This window comes from Rhinatrema bivittatum, chromosome 7 (assembly GCF_901001135.1).
Source record: "Rhinatrema bivittatum chromosome 7, aRhiBiv1.1, whole genome shotgun sequence".
Lineage (NCBI taxonomy): Eukaryota > Metazoa > Chordata > Amphibia > Gymnophiona > Rhinatrematidae > Rhinatrema > Rhinatrema bivittatum.
This window is the reverse complement of record NC_042621.1, coordinates 10,910,272-10,933,989: the sequence shown is the minus strand read 5'-3', so window position 1 is coordinate 10,933,989 and position 23,718 is coordinate 10,910,272. Positions and strand designations below refer to the sequence as shown.

Here is a 23,718-nt window from a genome sequence, read left to right as displayed (position 1 = left end):
TTGTAATGTTGAAAATTATGAAGTATAATGTTATTATTTTGGAAGGATTACCAAGTGTAAAATTAAAAAATGATTAAAAAAAAAATAAAAGAACATTCCAAATCAGACTGGGCACCATATATCTGACACTTTCCAATGTGATACAGGGATCCCTCAAGGCTCAGCCCTCAGCAGCACTAGTCAATATTTACATGCTCCTACCGTGTAAATTACTGACAAATCTAGGCATAACTTTCTTCTTGTATGCTGACGATTTACAGTTTTACATCCCACTTTCCAGATCATTTGAAAACACAGCTTCAATCAAATCATGAAGAATACATCAAACAAGAGAATGCAAGATTCTCAAAACAACTCACCGACTATGACATGAAAACTATCATTTCATTTTAATTATCCATACTTTTTGCCTTATGAACTTGATCAGTTTTAATATGTACCAGAAATGTTTCTTGATAGCTATCTAATCCTGACTATGAATACCTCCCCTAACCAATCTTTGTGGGTTTGTTTGTTGAGTTATAATTATGAATGTCATTCTGTAAACAGTTATGATCTACACATGGAACAGTATATAAAATGTCTAAATAAATAAAATAAAGTTATTACTCTCCAATTTAAGTGGTATGTACGCAACCTAGTTATAATAGACCACAATGCCTTGATGTTTATTTTATTAAAATCCTGGAAACAATGATATCCAATACTCTCCCTCCCCCCAAAAAACAAAATGAACCAAAAGCATTATATGTTGGTATTATATATTGTTTATTGCAAGCATCAGCAGTTGTGAAGTTTGTATTGTCAAAATGTTCGGAAGGTAAAAGATTTGCCAGTCCCTTCGTCTGTCCATAGGACACACTGATCACCCTGTTACAAGTCTCGTTACTTCTCTGTCAGTTTTGATGCATCCAGGATCCTCTTTCTCATCTCTTCAGCATGCGCTCGGCTTTTCGCACGGTTTTCCTGGTACTAGAAAGCAAGCAAGGGAGAAAGAGTCACAAGTAAATGGTTTAACTGCTGGAGTCCATTGCACAGAAGGAAGAGCACAGCTCCATCCTGGCAGATATTAATCCGTGCACCACCAGACAACACTTATTTCTGCATCTGTCAGGATTTCATGTTTATTACACTGATATGATTCATTTGCGCACACACAAACGCAACTGTAAAGACAGCCTTATTTACTTATGAATAATGACTATTCACAATATTTTTGGGTGAGAGAAACCACAGCGACTGAACAATCAAAGAAGATAGCTTCTACAGCCAAATCCCAAAGCAAAAAACATCAAGCAGCATGAAGGTTCCCCACCCAGTAAAACTGTTGCAAGCAGTAATTTAAGGGTTTGACAGTTGCTTGGTTTTGATTGACTGTAAATATTACTACCCTTATTGTAAAGCTTGGGGGTAACCACATGGAGTGGCAGTTACTACCATAAAATACAATATAATACAGTTCTTTTCAATATAACAGAACTCATTTGAACTTTAATGACTCACTTAGAGGAAAAGTGTAGCAAAGTGTGCAAGTGTACAACACCACAGGGCGAACACAACACTCCGGGTACACTCAGCAGATTGGGGCTGCCTTCCAAGTATCCAGTTGGGTCCCCACCAGCATTTGCTCAATCCTCCTGCCCCCACCTCCCACACACATTCAGGAAGTCAATGCAGGGGCATGTGGCAACCTGGCAGGGTTGGCGGATGATCCAAGCACTGCTGGAGTGGGAACAGAAGCTCAATTGCCATGTGCCAAGTTATGGAGAAAACTCTTTCTCAGCCCTCACCTGACACTTCAAAGTCTTTTACGCATATGCACCGACAGTCAACCTTACCCTCCTTTAAAAGGCTAAACAGATGCGTGGCATACCTCAACAGGCGTTCCCAATGGAGGCGATTCAGGGGCATGTTTTGGCTTGGATCAGAACACAATGCACGCAGATTGTATTTTCCCAAAGAAAATCTACCCACACAGAATGAAGTGCAAAAGGCTGCGAGGACAAAGTTTCAAAGTGAAAGTCCTTGTGAACTTCATATTTGAAGCTTGCCATGGGCGTAGGTAAAAAGCCCCTGTGGATTGTATCCCAAAGGGGAGAAAAAGTGGGCCCATAATAAAAACGGCCTTACCTCCCTCTTCAAGCACTGACGCATCTGCCGGTCCATCTCGTTGCATTGGCCAAAATATTTCATGAAACGGTTCTGGTGCAAGAAAGAGCAGAGTGCATAACCATGACGCACCATTCGCCTTTTCCACCCCCCTCAACGCTTCATTTCCTAGGACGAGTCTTCTGCCTCAAGCCATGCTGCGTGTTCTGCTTACGATAACATTTTATTTATTCTAGATTCTGCTCGCACCTTTTCATTCATAGCTCAAGACAAGCCATGTTCAGCTACTGTAGGTATTTCCCCATCCCCAGTCTTTTTCGACAGAGGGTGAGGCGAAAAGGAGTGTCAGCGAGATCTGAACCCTGGCTTCCCCACTTCCCAGCCTGCTTCTCTAAGCACTAGGTTAACTCCTATTCAGAAAGATGGCTTCTAAAGGACTACATTTTCTTTACCAAATTGCCTTTGACAGGGAATCTATAGAACAGTTTAACAAAATGAGTTAGCATAAATGTGATATTTATCTATTCTTATCATTTAGCCTAGTGCTGGTGATTTATTGCATCAGTTAAAGTGTTTTCTGTTATTTTATTTCAGCGTTTTACTAACTGTATTGATATATTTTTAATGTTGTACACTGCTTTGGTCGAATTGGACTATTCAGAAAGGCTGTTTATAAATGATTCAATTAAAATTATATTGTTTCCTGCAGGGAAACTGGTATTATAAGATGTCTACATCCCCCACCTCCAATAACTTGAACTGTTCATCCAGTTTCTGACAGAGATAGTACAGCGCCCTATGACTCCCGGTTAACACTCTGACTCTGCCCCTCTCCCCTCCCAAAATACTTACTAAACCTCCTATGTATTCTTTATAGGGAAACAGGTTAGGTAAGTTGAAATTTGAAGTAGATCAGAGTATGTTATGATGTCATTTTTTGAAGCTTCCCTGTCACTGGTTAACAGAGAATTCTGAAAGGTGCCCTGCCATTGGTTAGTAGTCATAACCATGTGCAAATGTTTGAAACAAAGAAGGAAACCAAGCATCATTAAACAGTCACATAATTAGAAATTACTACTTACCTGATAATTTCCTTTTCTCTAGTGAAGACAGGTTAATCCACGATAAGTGGGTTATGCACCTCCACCAGCAGATGGAGACGGAGTAAAGCTGACTTCACGGTATATATACCCCTGCAGTGACATCAGCCCGCCAGTATTCTCTACAAGAGCCAACCGAGGACAAACTAACACTTGATTATAATTCTTAATAGACAACACTCAAGTACTCAATCAACAGGAAACACTAACCTCAGACAAAGAGGGAAACCACTAATCTAGGAACTAAAACTGACACCAGTTCTCCCCAAACACACAGAGGACCACAGAACCACAAACCGGCAGCCAAAGGTGGGAAGGTGGATTAACCTGTCTTCACTAGAGAAAAGGAATTTATCAGGTAAATTGTAACTTCTCATTTCCCAGCATTCAGACAGGTTAGTCCACAACCAGTGGGATGTACCAAAGCTACTCCCGAACAAGGTGGGAGCCTGCCCGCGGTCCAACCAACACCGCACGCACAGAGGCTGCGTCCTCCCAGGCCTGAACATCCAGGCGGTAATACCTGGAAAAAGTGTGCAAGGAGGAACACATTGCAGCTCAGCAAATCTCGATGGGAGACAACAATCGAAGCTCCGCCCATGACATTGCATGAGTTCTAGTGGAATGAGCCCTAACCTGACTAGGCAATGGCTACTCAGCATCCACACACGTGGCTGTGATAACCTCCTTAACCCAACAGGCTAACGTAGCCCACGACGCAGACTCATTCTGTTTACTTCCACCGTGGAGAACAAAGAGTCTTCCTGAGATTTTAATAACCTACAATACTGCATCAGACGCCTCTTGACCTCCAAGGTCCACAACAGACATTCATCCACATCTCTCTCCCTGTCCAGCATTGGTCGGGAAATCGATTGGTTCAAATGAAAATCCGAGGCCACTTTTGAACGATTCCTGGCAAGAAAGAGTCCGCAGCTCAGAGCCAATGTGCAGAACAATTTCTCACAAGCAACACCATGTTCAAGAATTTAACTTCAAGGAGAGGCTACGCGGTGGCTGAAAGTTGGAAACTTGAAAAATTCTAGAACCAGATTAAGGCTCCTGAGGGCACCGGAAACCACAAGGGAAGATTTATTTATTTATTTATTACTTTTATATACAGACATTCCTGTATAAAATACAAATCACACCGGTTTACAATAAAACATAACTTCGCCTGTGAGCGTTACATAGAACAATCAACAAAGATTGAAGAAGCCTACCCCCCTATAAAACCAGGCCACATCTGGATAGGTCAACAACGGTCCAGATGTGGCCCAGTTTTGTAGTGGGTTAGGCTTCCTCTTGAAAACAGGCAAGAGCTGCCACCTGCACCTTCAAGAATTTAAGGCCATTAAAGTGACCCATCCTGTAAGAATTCCAAAATGAGCAGGATCTTAACCGAACAAGGAAGCACACCTTGTTCCTCACTTCAAGCCTCTCCAAACCCAAACATAATCTAAAGAGGGAGAGAACTTTTGTGCTCGAAGCAAGATGGAAATCACAATTGTGTAAAATCCACGCTTCAGCAACTGAGCCCTTTCAAGGGCCATACAGAGAAAGACAAAATTGAGATGGACCTACACAAAGAATAGGTCCCTATCATAGCAGGTCCCTGTGGACTGGTAACGAGAGTCCACCAGGAGCCTCCGCAAATCTGCACACCACTGTCTCCTGGGCCAATCTGGAACCACCAGAGGCACTAGTCCCGGGTGTCCTTCGATCTTCCCAATCACTCTGCCCAACAGACTGGGGGAAAAACATACCGAAGCTTGTCTTCCAGCCACTTCTTCTTGAGAGCGTCAATACCCAAGGACTTCAGATATCCCCTGCGACTGAAAAAGGGGAGGAACCTTTGCACTGAATGATGTAGCCAGCAAGTCTATAAATGGTAGGCCCCAGCGACTCACTATGAGCTGAAACGCTTCGTCTGACAAATCCCATTCTTCTAGATCCAGACTGTCTGCTGAAAAAATTAGCTCTTACATTGTCTTATCCCGTAATCTGGAAGGTAGAGATTTCCTGAAGATGTACTTCCGCCCATTCCAGGAGCTAGACTATTTTCTGTGATACTTGCTGGCACTTGGTGCCTTCTTGACCATCTATGTAAGCCACTGTCATCACCGTGTCTGATATTACTCTGAGTGCTTGACCCTGTCAGCAGTCAACGAACAGCAAGCGTGCCAACTGAACGGCATATGCTTCCAGAAGACTGATGCTCCAGAGAGACTCCTCCGCAGTCTAGCGCCCCTGCACCATCAACTCCTGACAGTGAGCCTCTCAACCATAGAGGCTTGAATCTGTCATGAGTACCAGTCAGTCCAGTGTTCAAAAGGAAATGTCCTTCCTTAGATGATCCGCTTTCAACTACCACTGCATTTGAATGCTAATCTTTACTAGTAACTAAAGCTGTATTGAGAAGTCCTGAGATTGTGGACTCCATTGTGCAAGCAGTGTGAACTGAAAAGATCGCATATAACACCTGCAGGTAAGACCATACCACCGGGTGAATTGCTTCTGTCAATAGGTGCACCTGCGCTATCCATTTCTGAATGCGGGCCTCCAGCAGGAACACCGTCTCGAAATGAACACCAAGACAGTTCAGCATCTGAGACAGTTGTATCTTGCTGTTGGCCAAGACCACCACCCAATCTAGAAATTGCAGCAAGGAAACCACCTTGTGCAAGGCCTGAAGACTCTCTTCATGCCTTTGGCCTAAATTATCCAAATGTCTAGGTACAGGTGGACCAGAATACCATCCTGTCTCGACACTGTCGCTACCACCACCAGAACCTTGGAAAAAGTCCTAGGCGCAGTGGCCAAACCGAAAGGTTGCACTCGAAAACTAATAAACCTCACACAACACCATGAATTCTACATTTCCCCCTATTTTTATTCTTTTAATTTTCTTTTAATAGTATTTGTTTCTCTATTTTTATGATCTTGTATTTACTTTTCTAACTCTTCCTCTTCTACTATTACTCCTTTATGAATCTTGTTCATTGATATTGTAAATTGCTTAGATCTCACAAAAGTGTGTAGGTGATAAATAAACGATTTTAAATAAATAAAATATCACTCCAAAACATCGAACCACAGAAACCAATGATGCTCCAGCTGAATGGGAATATGTAGATACACCTCTGACAAATCCAGAGACATAAGAAACTCCCCCAACTGTACTGCCATAATCACCTAATATAAGTTTCCTTGCGTAAATGAGCCACTCGCAATGACTATCGACTTCCTTTAGGGACCAGGATGGGGAGAAAGGAAACCTTCTTGGATACAATGGAAATAAATGGAATAACGACCCATACTTTCTTGTGACTTGAGCACTGGAAACACAGCCCACCAGCTCAGGGGTCTCGACAATGTAATCTCTACTGCCTGTCTCATGGAGATGCCATGAAGTTGTCTCAAGGAATGCAGAACCAGAGCATGGCTGTCCCTTATCACCCACTGGTCTGACGTGATCTTAACCTACCTCTAAATAAGAGGAGACAAGCGAAACCCTATCTCCAATTCTAGGTGATGGGTCAGCACACCTTCATTGAGGGGGGTCAGGATGCTTCGCCACCCAAGCCTACGCCCCATCTGGAATACCTGGACCAAAAAGACTGTGCCCTACTCAGAGTTTGAGGCCTTTGAGAAGTCACTGCTCTGTAGGGTCAAAAACATCTGAAACCCCTAGCATGGCCCCTCATGCTGAAAGAGTGTGGTGCCTGCTCTTAATCCTCTGGTAAATGAGGAACTTGGGATTCACCCTGCCTATTGGTCATTTACTCCAACTCACTCCCAAAACAAGAGTGATCCTTTAAGGGCAATTTCATATTAGACTTTGAAACTTTAACAGCTGACCAAATCTCTGCCACAGCTGACACTTGGCCGCTAACACTGAAGCCACCCCTCCGGCAGAGGGACGGACCAAGGCTTCAGCCCACACCCCCCAAAAGGCGGCAGCCAGTTCCATCACTGCTCTGGAATTCTAACAAATCTCATCAACTTCTTGAGACAGAAGATAACAAGCACGAGCCACCAGGGAGCAACTAAAGGGTAAAGAAAATTTGTTCTTACCTGCTAATTTTTGTTCCTGTAGTACCACAGATCAGTCCAGACTCCTGGGTTTTGCCTCCCTGCCAGCAGATGGAGACAGAGAAAGTTTTTCTGACACTGCTGCTTAACCACGTGTGCCACCTGCAGTTCCTTAATATTATGTAGCAACTTCGTCTCTGCTCTCCATATATCCTGCGGAGAATCTAGCCGAGTCTCCACCAATGAGGCCGCCTGAGAACACAATAGAATGAGCACACAAACCCTCAGGAACCAGATGACCCTTAGTAATGTAAGTGGATCGAATAGTCTCCTTAAGCCATCGTGTAATAGTAGCTTAGATGCCTGCAAACCTCTTTTCGGACTGCTCCACAGAACAAAGAGATGATCCGACTTTCCGAAATCATTAGTTATGTTGAGATATCTCAACAACGTTCTCCACACTTCCAACAACTTAAGCTCCCTTGCGTGCGGAGCGGAAGCATCCATCTCAGGAAAAGCTGGAAGCTCCATTGTCTAATTCACTTGAAACACAGACACCACCTTAGGTAAAAAGGAAGGTACTGTTGGCAACGACACCCCCGAGTCCGAAATCTGAAGGAATGAATCACAGCAAGACAAAGCCTGCAACTTGGATATTCTCCTAGCTGAACATATGGCCACCGCAAGTCTAAGCATACCACTCTGGTCTCTAACAGATTGATAGACCAAGAAGATTCTTCCACGGACCAGCAGCCCTGAGCCAACGGCTGCTGACAAACTGCTCCACAACCAGAGAGGCTGGCATCTGTAGCCAGCACCACCCAATCCGTAACTTCGAGCTCTACACCCTGAACCAGATTGGAACTTAGAAGCCACCAGGATAGACTCTCCCTTGCAATACCCTTGAGCAGCAAAAAAAAGATGAAATTCCTCTGAGACTGAGTTCCGTCATGCCAAAAGAGCCCTTTGTAAGAGTCTAATAAGCAAAAACCCATGGCACCAATTACAGGGTTGAAGCCACTGAGCCCTGAACTTGTAAATAATCCCAGACCTTGGGCATTAGTAACCCTAACAAGCGCCGAATCTGCCCCTGAGGTTTCTGAACATGCTCCTCTGTGAGAAACACTTTGCCTTTCAGAGTGTTGAACCGAACTCCCAGATACCCCAGGGATTGGGACGGCGATGGCACCAGGTGACTCTTCACCAAACTCACTACCCAGCCAAGCGCCGTAAGAATTCCAATCACTTTCTGAACCAATTGGCAACAAAGAACCTCCGACTTCATCCTGATAAGCCAGTCGTCCAGATAAGGATGTACCAGAACACCTTCCTGACTTAAAGGCGCTGCCACCACCACCATCACCTTGGTGAAGGTGTGTGGCGCTGTGACCAATCCAAAAGGAAGGGCCTGAAACTAAAAATGCTGACCCAGAACCATAAACCGCAGAGAGTCTGAATGAATGGGGATGTGCAGATAAGCTTCCATTAGATCCAGAGACGCTGGAAACTCACTTTTGTGAACCGCTGCCATCACTGACCTTAGGGTCTCCATACAAAAACGTGGTACCTTGAGCTGCATTTACCTTCTTTAAGTTGAGAATCGGCGGAAAGTGCCTTCCTTCTTCGGAACCATGAAGTAAATGGAATACCTTCTCATGCCTTGCTCCTCGTGAGGAACCGGAATCACCGCCCCCCAGCTTTTGCAGACAGTCCAGCATTTCCCAAATCGCAAATTGTCTAAGGAGCCACAAGGGGAAACTAGGAACAAGTCACGGACGGGCCAAGCCGTCTCTTAGCATACCGAGAATCCACTGGTCCTGAGTAATCTTGGCCCACTCCCCGTAAAACCGCGCCAGGTGACCCTCTATAATAGGAACGATGGAGTGAATCACCCTCTCTTCATTGCAAGGACTTAACTCCAGCTGTGCTACCTCTAGTAGCATCCTGGAATGGTCTTCAGGCACCCTGAAAGGACTGACCACGGGACTGACCCCAGAGGGGAAACTGCTTTTGTGGACCTGGTGCTGCCCTTGCCAGACAAGACCTCCTACTTTCCCGAAAATAAGACCGCATCTGAAAAACAATCTCTTGCCCTTAGACGTATCCTCCGGCAATCCGTACACCTTATTGTCACCCAAACTCTGCATCAGCTGTTCCATGTCCTCTCCAAATAAGAGCAGACCTTTAAAAGGCAAAGACTCTGAGACTTGGACGACACGTCTGCCGACCGGTAACACAACCATAACAACCTTCCGGCCGAAACCGCAGACACCATAATTTGAGATGAAGGCCTTACCAAGTCATATAAAGCCACTGCCGCCTCTACACGCTCAGCCCTGCTCACCTCCTCGCTGGACTTTGGCCGACTTTCTTACATCTGCTGAACCCAGCGCAGACAAGCACTCTCCATAAAACTAGTACAAATAGAGGCTCGTAAGCTCAGGGCCAAAACCGCAAAAATCCTAGAGGTGTATTTCCAATTTCCAATGTACATTTGACGCCAAAAGTAGTCAAAGTTTGAGCTTTATTTGAATGGAGACATTTTGTATTTGTGCCCTACTCAGGCCGAGTTTCGCCCCAACAGGGGCTGCCTCAAGGTTCTGTATATAGATGAACACTGTTAACCAGAAAATTTTCTTAAACTTAGTGCACCAAAAATCAAGTAGTCTGCTGGTTCGGGTATAATAGTGGTCTAATTTAGTCTCCGCTCATATATGACAAGGACATCCTTGTTGCCTAAATGGCTTTCTTAGATAGCCTACCCTCTTGCTTCATTGGTCTTTCCAATTTCCAATCCTGCATGACCTTCAATGCTGCAGATCCTACCACAGGAATAGTCATCTTTTTAGTCACCGCCGCAACCACAGCATCAGCATTAGGAAGGGCGAAAACCTCAGTTTGCTCAGGTAATGGATAGTGTGTCGCCATGGCCCTCTCTCTACCTTTAAGCCAGCTTTTGGAGTTCCCCATTCCCTCTCAACCAGGTTTTTCACTGACGTGATATGGGAAAGGCCATCAGGGGGCCCTACAGTCCATCCAGGACCAAATCCACCCCCTCCAAATCATAATCTACCTGAGGAACCGTGACTCCAAGCACCTGAATAGCCTGAGGAATTAAAGGACCCAATTTCTTCTTCCTAAACAGACGGACCACCTTTGGGTCATCCCCTCGGGGACTGGAATTCCCTCCGGATCATCAACCTGATCCATAGCCCCATCACCAAATCAACAGGCAAGTCATGGCCAGGAGGTTCCCCTGCCCCCACTGGGGCCTCATCCAAGTCCTCCGACTCACCCCCACTGCATCCTAATCCAAAAGAAGGGGAACAATCCGGCCTGGGCCCCCACAGCACTCTCATCTGATGGCCGGGGCTGGGAATCCACACCAGAACACGCTGCCTGCTGCTTGTCCAGATAAGCCTCATGCAGCAGCAAAACAAACTCAGCAGAAAAAGGCTTTGAGGCCCCAGCCACAGAAGGAGAGGATCCAGCGATGGGCAGCATCCGAGCCCCCCGATCCTCCCCGGAACCTGAACATGCGAGGAACAGTCATGAAGGAACATCCCCCTCCCCCCCCCCGACAATGCGGGAACGGCCGAAAGAGAATTCAAAATAACTGCCGTTTCTGAGCAGAGCAAAAAGGGATCATTACCCCGATGCAAGCCCCAATGTGACCCAGAATCAGGAGCCCCCCCCATTGCCTTTTAGCACTCTCGGCCGTCGGACGAACCCTCATCACCCGCTGAACAGATGGAGCACAAGCCTGCTCTTTTGAGCTGCAAACACGCTAAGCCGCATGCATGGCAGGCTAACCAGAGACCCATAGCTATGCAGAGAAATCTTACCTCAGAGCAACCAACAATACCAGCAAGCTCAGCCACAACAATCAAGCAACCCAGCCGACAAATAAAGGAAGAAGTCGACCACACAGCACTGCTGCCTTAGTTTTTTTTTTCTCAGTTTAACTTTATTACACCTCCTCTTAAGGCTGGAAAAACAGGTGCCAAAAGAACAGGCTGCCTCCAAGAAAAATACCCTGAGTCTGCAGCTGTCTCAGCGGCCTTGTGGAAGGGAGGGATCTGGACCAGAGTTATATCCCACAGGTGCAAGGACCGAGCACACAAAAGGATCACCAACCCCCATCTCAACTAGACAGGGAAGGACCCACTAGGACCCCAAAACCCCCCAGGAGGAAAGCTGAAAACACAAAAATTGTCCAAACTGCAGGTTTTGCACCATCTACCATCTGCTGGAGACAGAGAAATACCGAGAAACCGCAGGTGACACACATGGTTAAGTAGCAGTGTCAGTAAAAACTGTTTCCATCCGCTGGCAGGGAGGCAAAACCCAGGAGTCTGAGTATGTACAAGGAATTGCAATTCATTGCCTCTGCCTCAAGGCCTGCGAAAGGATAGCCTCTACTCTCCTATCCTGTGCATTCTCCAATGCCGCTTTCCTGTCCGCAGGAAGGTCGTCTGCTTGGAGACTGCACACACTAGTAAATCCACTTTCAGAAAATGCAACTGCTCTCTCTTGTCAGATCCAGGGGGTACAGCCCTACCAAGGCATGTCCCCTTTTAAAATCAGATTCCGGAGCACGCCATTGAAAGCCAATCAAGGTACTAAAACAGGATTCTTCTTTGGCCCAGACATGGAACCAACACCTGGCACTCCCAGCGTCATCGGTGTCTGGGAGATCAGAGCTGGCAACCCATCTATATAACTTCAAACCCAGCGTGATTTCTCTATCCTCCAGGGAGTAAGGGTCGCACTTGTCATCCGAACCAGCGGAGTTCCCATCCTGCAGCAGGCCTGGGCGTACTCCAACGCTTATCTGCGGCACTAGACTTGCGAGATTCTGCAGCCTGCAATCCTAAACTTCCAGGTTTGGCCTGTTCCGCCAAACATTAGAAGGGACTGCAGCCCTTGAAAAATTCCACCCAAGAAAAAAGGCGAAAGGATCCATATCAAAACCAGGGGGCATCTTAGTGACACCCACTGAGAAAGCCCTCCCCTGCTGAAATTCTAGTTAGGGGAGCCTCAAAACCAGGTGAAATGTTTGATAGTTCTCCCTCCAGTACCATTCCCACACCTTGCTGGGAAGGGCCGGGCTCAGCCAACTCCGCAGGAGACAACTCTCCCTGAGCTTCCAAGACAGTGCTGACAAGATTAGAGGGGACATACTGCTGTGATGCTCAAATATGGCAAGCAGTGCAAAATCTCAAGGCGCTTACGATTCTTTGCTACTTGTGCCATAGGTAAGAAGTCCACTAGCAGCAGGCTTACAAACGTCTGACCATTGTGCATCCAACTGTGCATCCTGTGCAAGGGAAGCCCGAACAGGACGCACAAGTACGGGACACCTATATTTACGACAGGACATCCCATAAGCGAGTGCTCTCTCATGATAAAGAGCTTAGGCATCAGGATTCGAGAAACGCACAAACCATGGACACCCAAAATTTGGGTGCCCAAACCGCAAAGTCCAGACAGACCCCCCCCCAACAAGAACATGCAGGCACAAACCGAATTCAGTCACCGTTTTGTGGCAGATTTGTGCAGAAGGCATGCGGAACATCGCCGTGGATTGCCACGCAGTATTTCAGAGAAGCCTGAGAGCGGGGCCTAGCCAAAAGGCTGCGCAACCCGCCAAAACTGCCACACTCCCCAAACCCTCACAGAGGCAGGAACAAATGTGAGATCAACATGCCGCGGCTCGGAGACCAGTCCAGAAAGGGGGGGGTGGGGGGGGAAGAAGAGAAGGAATCCCTAAAATTATCCCTCTTATGTATTTTATATATTTATTATTTTTGCATCCCTTTACCTTAGCTCAGCCTGTCCCGGCTGAGTACAGAGTCTGTCTCCAGCTGCAGGGAGAGGGCAAATACCTTCACCACCGCGCTCGGCTTCCTGCACCCGCTAGCCTCTCAGCCGATTCTCTCCTGGCAGCTAAGTTACTGCTGTAAAACTGGCTACCAGAGGCACTCAACTAAGGGAGGGATCATGAGATGTCACCTCAAGGAAACTCGACTGAGGGAGGGAGCACAAAGTATCATCTAAGCAGAAGTGGTGCGTGATTAATGTCCTTCTTTTCTTTTTTTTTTTTTTTTAAACAAGCAATATCCAGTGGGGAGATGTATGTCCACCATCTTTTGGAGATGGAGAATACTGGTGGGATGATGTCAGTGCAGAGGTATATTATACCATGTTGTCAGCTTTGCTCTGTCTCCATTTGCTGATAGAGATGCGTTACCCACTGGTCGTGGATTAACCTGTCTGAATGCTGAGAAACATCCTGTTTTTTAATCCAGTCCCAAAAAGATGTTCTCATAAGAAAAGTCCACTTTGTATAAAATGCAAAAGCTGTTTTAGTAGCATCACAGCTATAATCAACCTAGTCCACTGAGGTTAGCTTGATGATCTGGTTGTCTCAAAGTAAGTTCAAGCACACGTGGCTAACAGATGCCCTCATACTCAAGGAGGCAAATTCCAGAAAAAGTAGGAGGTTAGCAGGAAGCCATCATCTTCCCCAAGAGGACAGTACTTACGTCTCCCCTTATAAATACATGAAATGTGAATATTTAAAAATCTGCCGTGGCTCAGTACTAGCTATGGAAGGCCACCGATGAACCAAGATTGCAACTCATTTTACAAATTTAAAAAACAACCTTGCTATTGTAATTGAGAGATAGACTCATGTGCCTACAAAGGGTCTAGGTATAGGACCTATGCCAATTCCTTAGTGGAAGATAATGTGCATGAGTTTGGCAAATGCCACATTTAAGTGACTTTGACAACATGAACTGAGCCCCTGATGGTAGGAAAGGAACATAGGCTATATATGGATATATTAATGTGACAGGTGTCTAACAGAGTCCGTCTGCCTCTGCAATATCATACTGGAAGTAATCTGGATTCCATCTACCCATCTTTTCTGCTATGTCCTTATCAACATAGTTACACGTAGTAAAAGTAACAAAAAAGCTTTTAATATTGTATGACATAAAAAACGTATGGAATTTCATTAAGAACAGAATTAAGTACGTCTATTCATGATATGAGTAGGGAAAGGGTATTTTTGTACTGAAAAGAGGAAATGCCTCACAAGTTGTTTGAAAAGCCATTTGAAAACTGCATGCCCAGCAAATTCCACAACTTCTGGCATCTTTGCAATGTTCTTGATTTTGAAACTCTCTTTGTTTGGAAAGTTACTGGCTCAGGCCCTAAGCTACCCACCTGAGACTCAATAAACAACTGGAGATTTAGCTTCCCCTCACAGCTTCCAGTTTCTTGAGATTCCACAACAATGGCCATGGAAAATGGCTGCTGGTACGGAATCGCAGGAAACCAGTCCAAACGCATGCCAGCCCAGCTGCTGCTGCCCAACCTGCGCAGCTCTGTGTTTGCCATCTCAGGTGTGCTGCCTGGGCTGCAACTGCTAGGTCAAAAATGGTAAATATCGAGACCTCGGCGTTACTATCAGCACCTGAGAACAGGGAGCCACACTGTACTGCCACAAGCAGGGGAAGGGATGCAGCCGAGAGGGAGGGAAGAAAAAAACAAATGGGAGGGAACAGGGAAGGAGGGAAAGAAGAGATGGAGGGAATATAGGACACAGGCAAGAGAAGAGAGGGAGACATAAGAAATTGCCATACTGGGTCAGACCAAGGGTCCATCAAGCCCAGCATCCTGTTTCCAACAGTGGCCAATCCAGGCCGTAAGAACCTGGCAAGTACCCAAAAACTAAGTCTATTCCACGCTAATGATGCTAGAAATAGCAGTGGCCATTTTGTAAGTCAACTTGATTAATAGCCGTTAATGGACTGCTCCTCCAAACCTTTTTTAAACCCAGCTACACTAACTGAACTAACCATATCCCCTGGCAACAAATTCCGGAGTTTAATTGTGCATTGAGTGAAAAAGAATTTTCTCCGATTAATCTTAAATGTGCTACTTGCTAATTCTAGTCCTAGTCCTTCTATTATCTGAAGGAGTAAATAACCGATTCACATCCACCCATTCTAGACTTCTCATGATTTTAAACACCTCTATCATATCCCACCTCAGTCGTCTCTTCTCCAAGCTGAAAAGTCCTAACCTCTTTAGTCTTTCCTCATAGGGGAGCTGTTCCATTCCCTTTTATCATTTTGGTCGCCCTTCTCTGTACCTTCTCTATCGCAACTATATCTTTCTTGAGATGCAGCAACCAGAACTGTACACAGTATTCAAGGTGTGGTCTCACCATGGAGCGATACAGAGGCATTATGACATTTTCCGTTTTATTCACCATTCCCTTTCTAATAATTCCCAACATTATGTTTGATTTTTTGACTGCCGCAGCACACTGAACCGATGACTTCAATGTGTTATCCACTATGATGCTTAGATCTCTTTCTTGGGTGGTAGCACCTAATATGGAACCTAACATTGTGTAATTATAGCATGGGTTATTTTTCCCTATATGCATCACCTTGCACTTATCCACATTAAATTTCATCTGCCATTTGGATGCCCAATTTTCCAGTCTCACAAGATCTTCCTGCAATTTATCACAATCCACTTGTGATTTAACTACTCTGAATAATTTTGTATCATATGCAAATTTGATCACATCACTCATCGTATTCCTTTCTAGATCATTTATAAATATATTGAAAAGTACGGGTCCCAATACAGATCCCTGAGGCACTCCACTGTCCACTCCCTTCCACTGAGAAAATTGTCCATTTAACCATACTCTCTGTTTCCTGTCTTTTATTTATTTTTTATTTATTTATTTAACACTTTTTTTATACCGGCATTCGTAGGACACATCATGTCGGTTTACAAGTAACTGAGAAGGGAAATTACAATGAACAAGGGAGGGGCTAACTGGGTAATATGCAAAATACAAAGGAAGAGAGTCAACAGCAGAATTACAACTTTTTGCATTCAAGTTAGGGTTAAATATGCAAAAGAACTTATAAACAAATTAGGCGAGGCATGTACACTTGAGGAATTAGCATATGAGGGCTTATTTACAGTAAGAGGAGGCAAGTGCACATATGTATAGTTAAAAGCTAGTGGGGGGGGGAGAAAGGAGGGAGGGAGCAGGGGGAGAGGGGCGGGTGGGGTAGAGTGAAGAGGGGTACAGTAAGGCACGGGTACTTTGAGGGAGGCTAGGAGTGCAAGGGAAGGAAACAGGAGGGGGTGGTATGAAGGCTGAGTGTGAGCCAGTTTGTAATCCACAAAAGGACCATCGCCATCTATCCCATGACTTTTTTTACTTTTCCTAGAAGCCTCTGGTGAGGATGAAGAACACTGTCAAACGCATTCTGAAAATCCAAATACACTACATCAACCGGTTCACCTTTATCTACTTGTTTATTAACTCCTTCAAAAAAGTGAAGGTTTGTGAGGCAAGACATGCCTTGGGTAAAGCCATGCTGACTTTGTTCCATTAAACCATGTATTTCTATATGTTCTGCAATATTGATCTTTAGAACACTTTCCACTATTTTGCCTGGCACTGAAGTCAGGCTAACTGGTCTGTAGTTTCCCGGATCACCCCTGGAGCCCTTTTTAAAATATTGAGGTTACATTAGCCACCTTCCAGTCTTCAGGTACAATGAATGATTTTAATGATAAGTTACAAATTTTTACTAATAGGTCTGAAATTTCATTTTTTAGTTCTTTCAGAACTCTGGGGTGTATACCATCTGGTCCAGGCGATTTACTACTCTTCAGTTTGTCAATCAAGCCTACCACATCTTCTAGGTTCACCGTGATTTGGTTCAGTCCATCTGAATCATTACCCATGAAAACCTTCTCCATTACGGGTACCTCCCCACATCCTCTTCAGTAAACACCGAAGCAAAGAAATCATTTAATCTTTCCGTGATGGCCTTATCTTCTCTAAGTGCCCCAATAACCCCTCGATCATCTAACAATCTAACCAACTCCCTCACAGGCTTTCTGCTTTGGATATATTTTAAAAAGTTTTTACTGTGAGTTTTTGCCTCTATGGCCAACTTCTTTTCAAATTCTTTTTTATCCTGTCTTATCAATGTCTTACATTTAACTTGCCAATGCTTATGCTTTATCTTATTTTCTTCTGTTGGATCCTTCTTCCAATTTTTGAATGAAGATCTTTTGGCTAAAATAGCCTTTCACCTCACCTTTTAACCATGCCGGTAATCGTTTTGCCTTCCTTCCACCTTTCTTAATGTGTGGAATACATCTGGACTGTGCTTCTAGGATGTTTGTTTTTTTTTTTGGGGGGGGGGGGGGTTAACAATGTCTACGCCCCTTGCACACTTTTTACCTTTGTAGCTGCTCCTTTCAGTTTTTTTCTATTTTTCTAATTTTATCAAAATTTCCCTTTTGAAAGTTTAGCACGAGAGCCGTGGATTTGCTTACTGTCCCCCTTCCAGTCATTCATTCAAATTTGATCACATTATGATCACTATTGCCAAGCGACCCCACCAGCGTTACCTCTCTCACCAAATCCTGTCCTCCACTGAGAATTAGATCTAAAATTGCTCCCTCTCTCGTCGGTTCCTGAACCAATTGCTCCATAAAACTGTCGATTATTCCATTCAGGAACTTTATCTCTCTAGCATGTCCCGATGATACATTTACCCAGTCAATATTGGAGTAATTGAAATCTCCCATTATTACCGCACTACCAATTTGGTTAGTGGTCCCTGATTTCTCTTACCATGTCACTGTCCACCTCACCATCTTGGCCAGGTGGATGGTAGTATACTCCTCTCACTATAGTCTTCCCCAACACACAAGGTATTTCTACCCACAAAGATTCGATTGTGCAGGATGTTTATCTCTATGCCATCCCAGACAAAGTGCTACACCGCTTCCCGGGTGCTCCTCTCTGTCATTGCGTTATAATTTGTACCCCGTATAGCACTGTCCCATTGGTTATCCTCTTTCCACCATGTCTCTGAGATGCCCATTAAGTCTATGTCATCATTCACTGCTATACATTCTAATTCTCCCTTCTTACTTCTTAGACTTCTGGCATTAGCATACAAACATTTCAAAGTTTGTTTTTTGTTTGTATTTTCAGTCTGCTTTTTAATTGATAGGGACGTTAGAATTTTTTAGCTCAGGTAAGTTTTTAGTTACAGGTACTTGGACTATTTTTCTTATTATTGGAATGTCCTAATTCTAATGCGTCATTAGTATCCTTTGAAGATACCTCCCTCCGAACCATGCGCTGCTGAGCGACTGTCGGCTTTCCCCTTTGCTCTCTCTCCTTTTTAAAGGTTAGCGCCTTCCCCAAAAGGTTCCCCAGTTCCTTACAAAACTGAATCCCTCTTCCTTGCACCATTGTCTCATCCATGCCCTGAGACTCCGGAGCTCTGCCTGCCTCTGGAGACCTGCGCATGGAACAGGGAGCATTTCAGAGAATGCTACCCTGGAGGTTCTGGATTTAAGCTTTCTACCTAAGAGCCTAAATTTGGCTTCCAGAACCTCCCTCCCACATGTAGTAAGACAGCCAGCTCCTCCCCAGCACTGTCTAAAATCCTATCTAGGTGATGCATGAGGTCCGCCAACTTTGCACCAGGCAGATGAAATTTAATGTGGATAAGTGCAAGGTGATGCATATAGGGAAACATAACCCATGCTATAGTTACACAATGTTAGGTTCCATATTAGGAGCTACCACACAAGAAAGAGATCTAGGCGTCATAGTGGATAACACATTGAAATAGTCAGTTCAGTGTGCTGCGGCAGTCAAAAAAGCAAACAGAATGTTGGGAATTAATAGAAAGGGAATGGTGAATAAAACGGAAAATGTCATAATGCTTCTGTATTGCTCCATGGTGAGACCGCACCTCGAATACTGTGTACAATTCTGGTTGCCACATCTCAAAAAAGATATAGTTGCGATGGAGAAGGTATAGAGAAGAGTGACCAAAATGATAAAGGGGATGGAACAGCTCTCCTATGAGGAAAGGCTGTTCAGCTTGTAGAAGAGACGGCTGAGGGGGGATATGATAGAGATCTTTAAAATAATGAGAGTTCTTGAACGAGTAGATGTGAATCGGTTATTTACACTTTCAGATAATAGAAGGACTAGGGGGCACTCCATGAAGTTAGCAAGTAGCACATTTAAGACTAATCAGAGAAAATTCTTTTTCACTCAACGCACAATTAAGCTCTGGAATTTGTTGCCAGAGGATGTAGTTAGTATAGTTAGTGAAGCTGGGTTTAAAAAAGATTTGGATAAGTTCTTGGAGAAGTCCATTAACTGCTATTAATCAAGTTGACTAAGGGAATGGCCGCTGCTATTACTGGCATCAATAGCATAGGATCTTCTTACTGTTTGGGTACTTGCCAGGTTCTTGTGGCCTGGATTGGCCACTGTTGGAAACCGGATGCTGGGCTTGATGGACCCTTGGTCTGACCCAGCATGGCAATTTCTTGTGTTCTAATGCAGAAATATCTGTAGGTCTTTGGAAGCATCATGTAATGCTACCTAAACTGGAAGCACGCAAGTTTCTACTGTAGGCACTGCAAAAAAATAAAATAAAGTTTCCTTTAAATCTAGAATAGCAGTGAGTCAGTTGGTAAAAAGGCAAACCAAGAAGGAATTAAACACAGGCTCCCTTTACCAGGTTGAGTAACAGTACAGGTTTAGAGAAAGAAAGCATTTCAGTATTCCTTTCAGAAACCATCTGAGACCACTTGGGATCAAATTGGCGATTCTGGTGTGGAAGCTATGTAACAGGAGTTGGAAATCTATAATAAAATAATAATAAAATCTATTGATGTTATTTATATTTTTTTTTTCTGATATTGTATCTTTATGAATTGATGGGAATTTTACTGGCTTGTTGGGAAGGGAGTATGATTGTTTAGTTATGTGTTGCAGCCTATCACTTCCCTAATGAGAGTAGGGATGTAGTGAGCTTGCATTAGATCCTCGACATCCCTACAGTTCAGTGCATTCTGATATCTATATTATCCTATGTATTATGAGGCCAATGTCAGTCAGTCATATGCACACTGGGCTGTGCATGCATGGCCAACACTACTATAATAAGGTAGTTGTAACACAGTGGGCCGGATTTTAAAAAGGTTACGCATACCGGGCCTATTTTCAAAAATCCCGGCGACACGCATAAAGCCCCAGGACTCGTGTAAATCCCGGGGCAGGCTCCTGGAACAGCGGCCATATTTGCCACTGTGCCGGGGGATTGCGCACTCGCAGTTGGCCAGCAGGAGCAAAAGGTAAAATAAAGGTCATAAGAACATAAGAACATAAGAAAATGCCATACTGGGTCAGACCAAGGGTCCATCAAGCCCAGCATCCTGTTTCCAACAGTGGCCAATCCAGGCCATAAGAACCTGGCAAGTACCCAAAATCTAAGTCTATTCCATGTAACCATTGCTAATGGCAGTGGCTATTCTCTAAGTGAACTTAATAGCAGGTAATGGACTTCTCCTCCAAGAACTTATCCAATCCTTTTTTAAACACAGCTATACTAACTGCACGAACCACATTCTCTGGCAACAAATTCCAGAGTTTAATTGTGCGTTGAGTAAAAAAAGAACTTTCTCCGATTAGTTTTAAATGTGCCGCATGCTAACTTCATGGAGTGTCCCCTAGTCTTTCTACTATCCGAAAGAGTAAATAACCGATTCACATCTACCCGTTCTAGACCTCTCATGATTTTAAACACCTCTATCATATCCCCCCTCAGTCGTCTCTTCTCCAAGCTGAAAAGTCCTAACCTCTTTAGTCTTTCCTCATAGGGGAGCTGTTCCATTCCCCTTCATTTTGGTAGCCCTTCTCTGTAGGGGTGGGAAGGTCAGGCTAGGGGGAAGGGAACGGGGGAAGGGAGTGCGGCTCAGCGTGTGCAAGGTGCATAATTGTGCACCCCCTTGCGTGCGCCGACCCAGGATTTTATAACATGCGCGTGCTGGGTAGCACGCGCACACGTAGGCCGCGGCGCTTCTTTTAAAATCTACCCCAGTGTGCATGTGTGTGGCCTGCTTGTAGCACACAGCGTTCGTTGCATGCCAGCTGCAGCCAACAAAGAGGAAGAACACTGGCAATCAAAGAGTAGAGAGAGCTGTGGGGCCACCAGCAGCCAAAGAAAGGAGAGAGCCACAGGGCTGTCTGTGGCCAAAGAGGGAAGAGAACAGTGGGGCCACTGATGAAGCCCATCCTGCCAGCGGCTGAAAAAAGGGAGAGAGCCATGGGGCCGCCACTGGTCAAAGAAAGGAAAAGGCCAGAGAACAGTATTGCACAATGGTGCGGTAACAAAGGTGCTGATGGGGTTCCTACTCCGGCCTGCAAAAGGAAAGACCTGAAGGGGGCTGGAGCGAGTGAAAAGGGAAGGAAGGATAGTGGAAGAGAAGAAGGCAAGAAGTAAGAGGGCAAAGAATGGAAGCGAAGGGATGAGAGGGGATAGACTGGAAGCCCAAAAGGGAAGGAAGTGTGAGGTAAAAGAGGGGAATGAAAGGAATAAAGGCCAAAAGATGGAGAGGAGGAAAGTAGGGAGGAGGGAACAAGACTTGGTTTGGGGGGGGGGGGGAGGGAAGGAGTGTGAATGGGAGAGAATATGCTACATACTGACCCGCTCAGTCGCATCCATACACACACAGGCCGATACAGTACAGTGCGCTCCAGTGGAGCGCACTGTTAACCAGCATTTGCACACGCGTTTTCGAAGCGCTAGCTTTACCCCTTATTAAGTAAGGGGTAATAGCGCATCGAAAACGCGCTTCCAACCGCCCCACCCCCGAGACTAATAGCGCCCGCAACATGCAAATGCATGTTGCGGGCGCTATTAGTCATTCCCGCGCGATACAGTAAGTAAAATGTGCAGCCAAGCTGGCCGCGCGTGCCAGGAGTGGGCGCTCGCCCGCTCTCCCGCAAACTTTACTGTATTGGCCCGACAGTGAGCACATTGCTCCCACTCGGACACATACACCCCCACCACCAGCAGAAGTCCCACGCAGTGGAGAGCAGCAATGCTGGCAGAGTCCCTGGCTCTCCTCCCACCCACTCCCCCCCAAGGAGATGAGGAGGCCTCAGTGAGCTGAGGAGCCAGGAGAGGGAGGGAACGGGGAGAGAGTGTGGGTGAGTTTCTATCTTCTTTTCCCTTGGAAAAGTTACTATCAAGTATCAAAATGTTCACTGTGTTTTTTTCTGATGCTCAACATTTGTGGACTTTGAGGGGCAAAGTCTCTAGGGTGAAACCGCACTTGCTTGGAGCTTCCACTCCTCTATCTTAAAGGTTTTGGAAAAGTGTGCAACACCTACTTTGGGACCAAAATGAAGTTTTGCCTCTATTCTAAGTTAGACTCCCTTCTCATATTGGGAACTGTTTAGATATTTCTCAGCCTGATGCTTTTTCCTTTTATCATTCTTTTACTCATCCTTTTCTTGAATTTTTTGAATTAAGGCAAATTCTATAAATACAGAACACAAAATTATTTTAAAACAACTAAAATTACTTTTCAGATCCTTCCGATTCAGGTCTTTTCATTAATATTAACAAAAACCGCTATGCTTTTCTTAAAGATCAAAAACCATATATGAGAGGGGAGATGAAAGTGTTAGGGTGATAAATGGCACTGGATTTTAGATAAAAGTTTTGAATTCTGTACTTTAAAAATTTTTTTAAGTTGTAAACATAAGTGGTAAAATATTGTCGAGAGTCACTGATATGAACAAGTACTAATTTATGTACTGTACTTCGTGCTATATATGGTTTCAGTTCTTTTCATGCCAACAAGGTTTAATCCTTAATGCAAACTCAGAAGTCAAATAAAAACCAAACAAACAATCTGTACTTACTTCCAAGTCTTCTCTATGCCAAATGGAAAAAAACCCAATAATAATTCCCAGGCTGCTTGCGGGACTAAGAATGGTTTTTAACACAACTACCCCTCCTCGTTCAGTGTGATCGTATTTCTAAGGAAGAGCAAAGTGCAAGAAATGCTGCTCCATTAACAGAAAAAGGGACCAAGCCGCTAGTTACACAGAGAGCGGAGAATTTCAGAACAGTGCAACGTGTACGCCACGCTTTCAAAGCGAATCCACGTGCACAAGTTTGCTGTGAAACTTTGCCGGTAACTGGCCCGGTCCACGCAGAGATTTGCTTGCACAAAGTCAGGCTTCAGAGGGCAGGACTTAGGAGGGTTTAACTTATGTGCCTACATTTTACAATCAAAAAAAGGACACGCCCGAGGTCCAGCTCTCTCCCCCTCACCAGGTTGCATAGAAGCACAGGTGGAGCACGTCCTTTAGCTGGCATTGAGCCCCAGGCAATTTTATGTCAGCCGCTTAGGCATGTAAAAGGCTCTGAGAAGTCAGCCCAAGAGGGCACTAATGAAAACTCTTTCTGAGGGTGAAAAATCAGGACTTTCGATGACGGCCTGCCCTCGCTGCACTTCAATTTCTACGAAACGCCGTGCATTTCCCTGCACTAGAAAGAGGCCTTCACAGGGTTTTGTA

The 23,718-nt window shown here is 44.8% G+C and overlaps 1 protein-coding gene across 2 annotated transcripts in view; it reads right to left on the bottom strand.

The window, feature by feature from the left end:
* Positions 1-747: 747 nt before the first annotated feature.
* CMC2 (C-X9-C motif containing 2) overlaps positions 748-23,718 on the bottom strand; it is a 35,200-nt gene continuing 12,229 nt past the window's right edge. For both annotated transcript variants that reach the window (XM_029608156.1, XM_029608157.1), the window contains exons 3-4: positions 2,131-2,202; positions 748-972 (exon numbers count right to left, since the gene is read on the bottom strand). In XM_029608156.1, the coding sequence (XP_029464016.1) occupies positions 886-972; positions 2,131-2,202 (159 nt within the window). In that variant the 3' untranslated portion in view covers positions 748-885. The remainder of the gene's footprint in view (positions 973-2,130; positions 2,203-23,718) is intronic.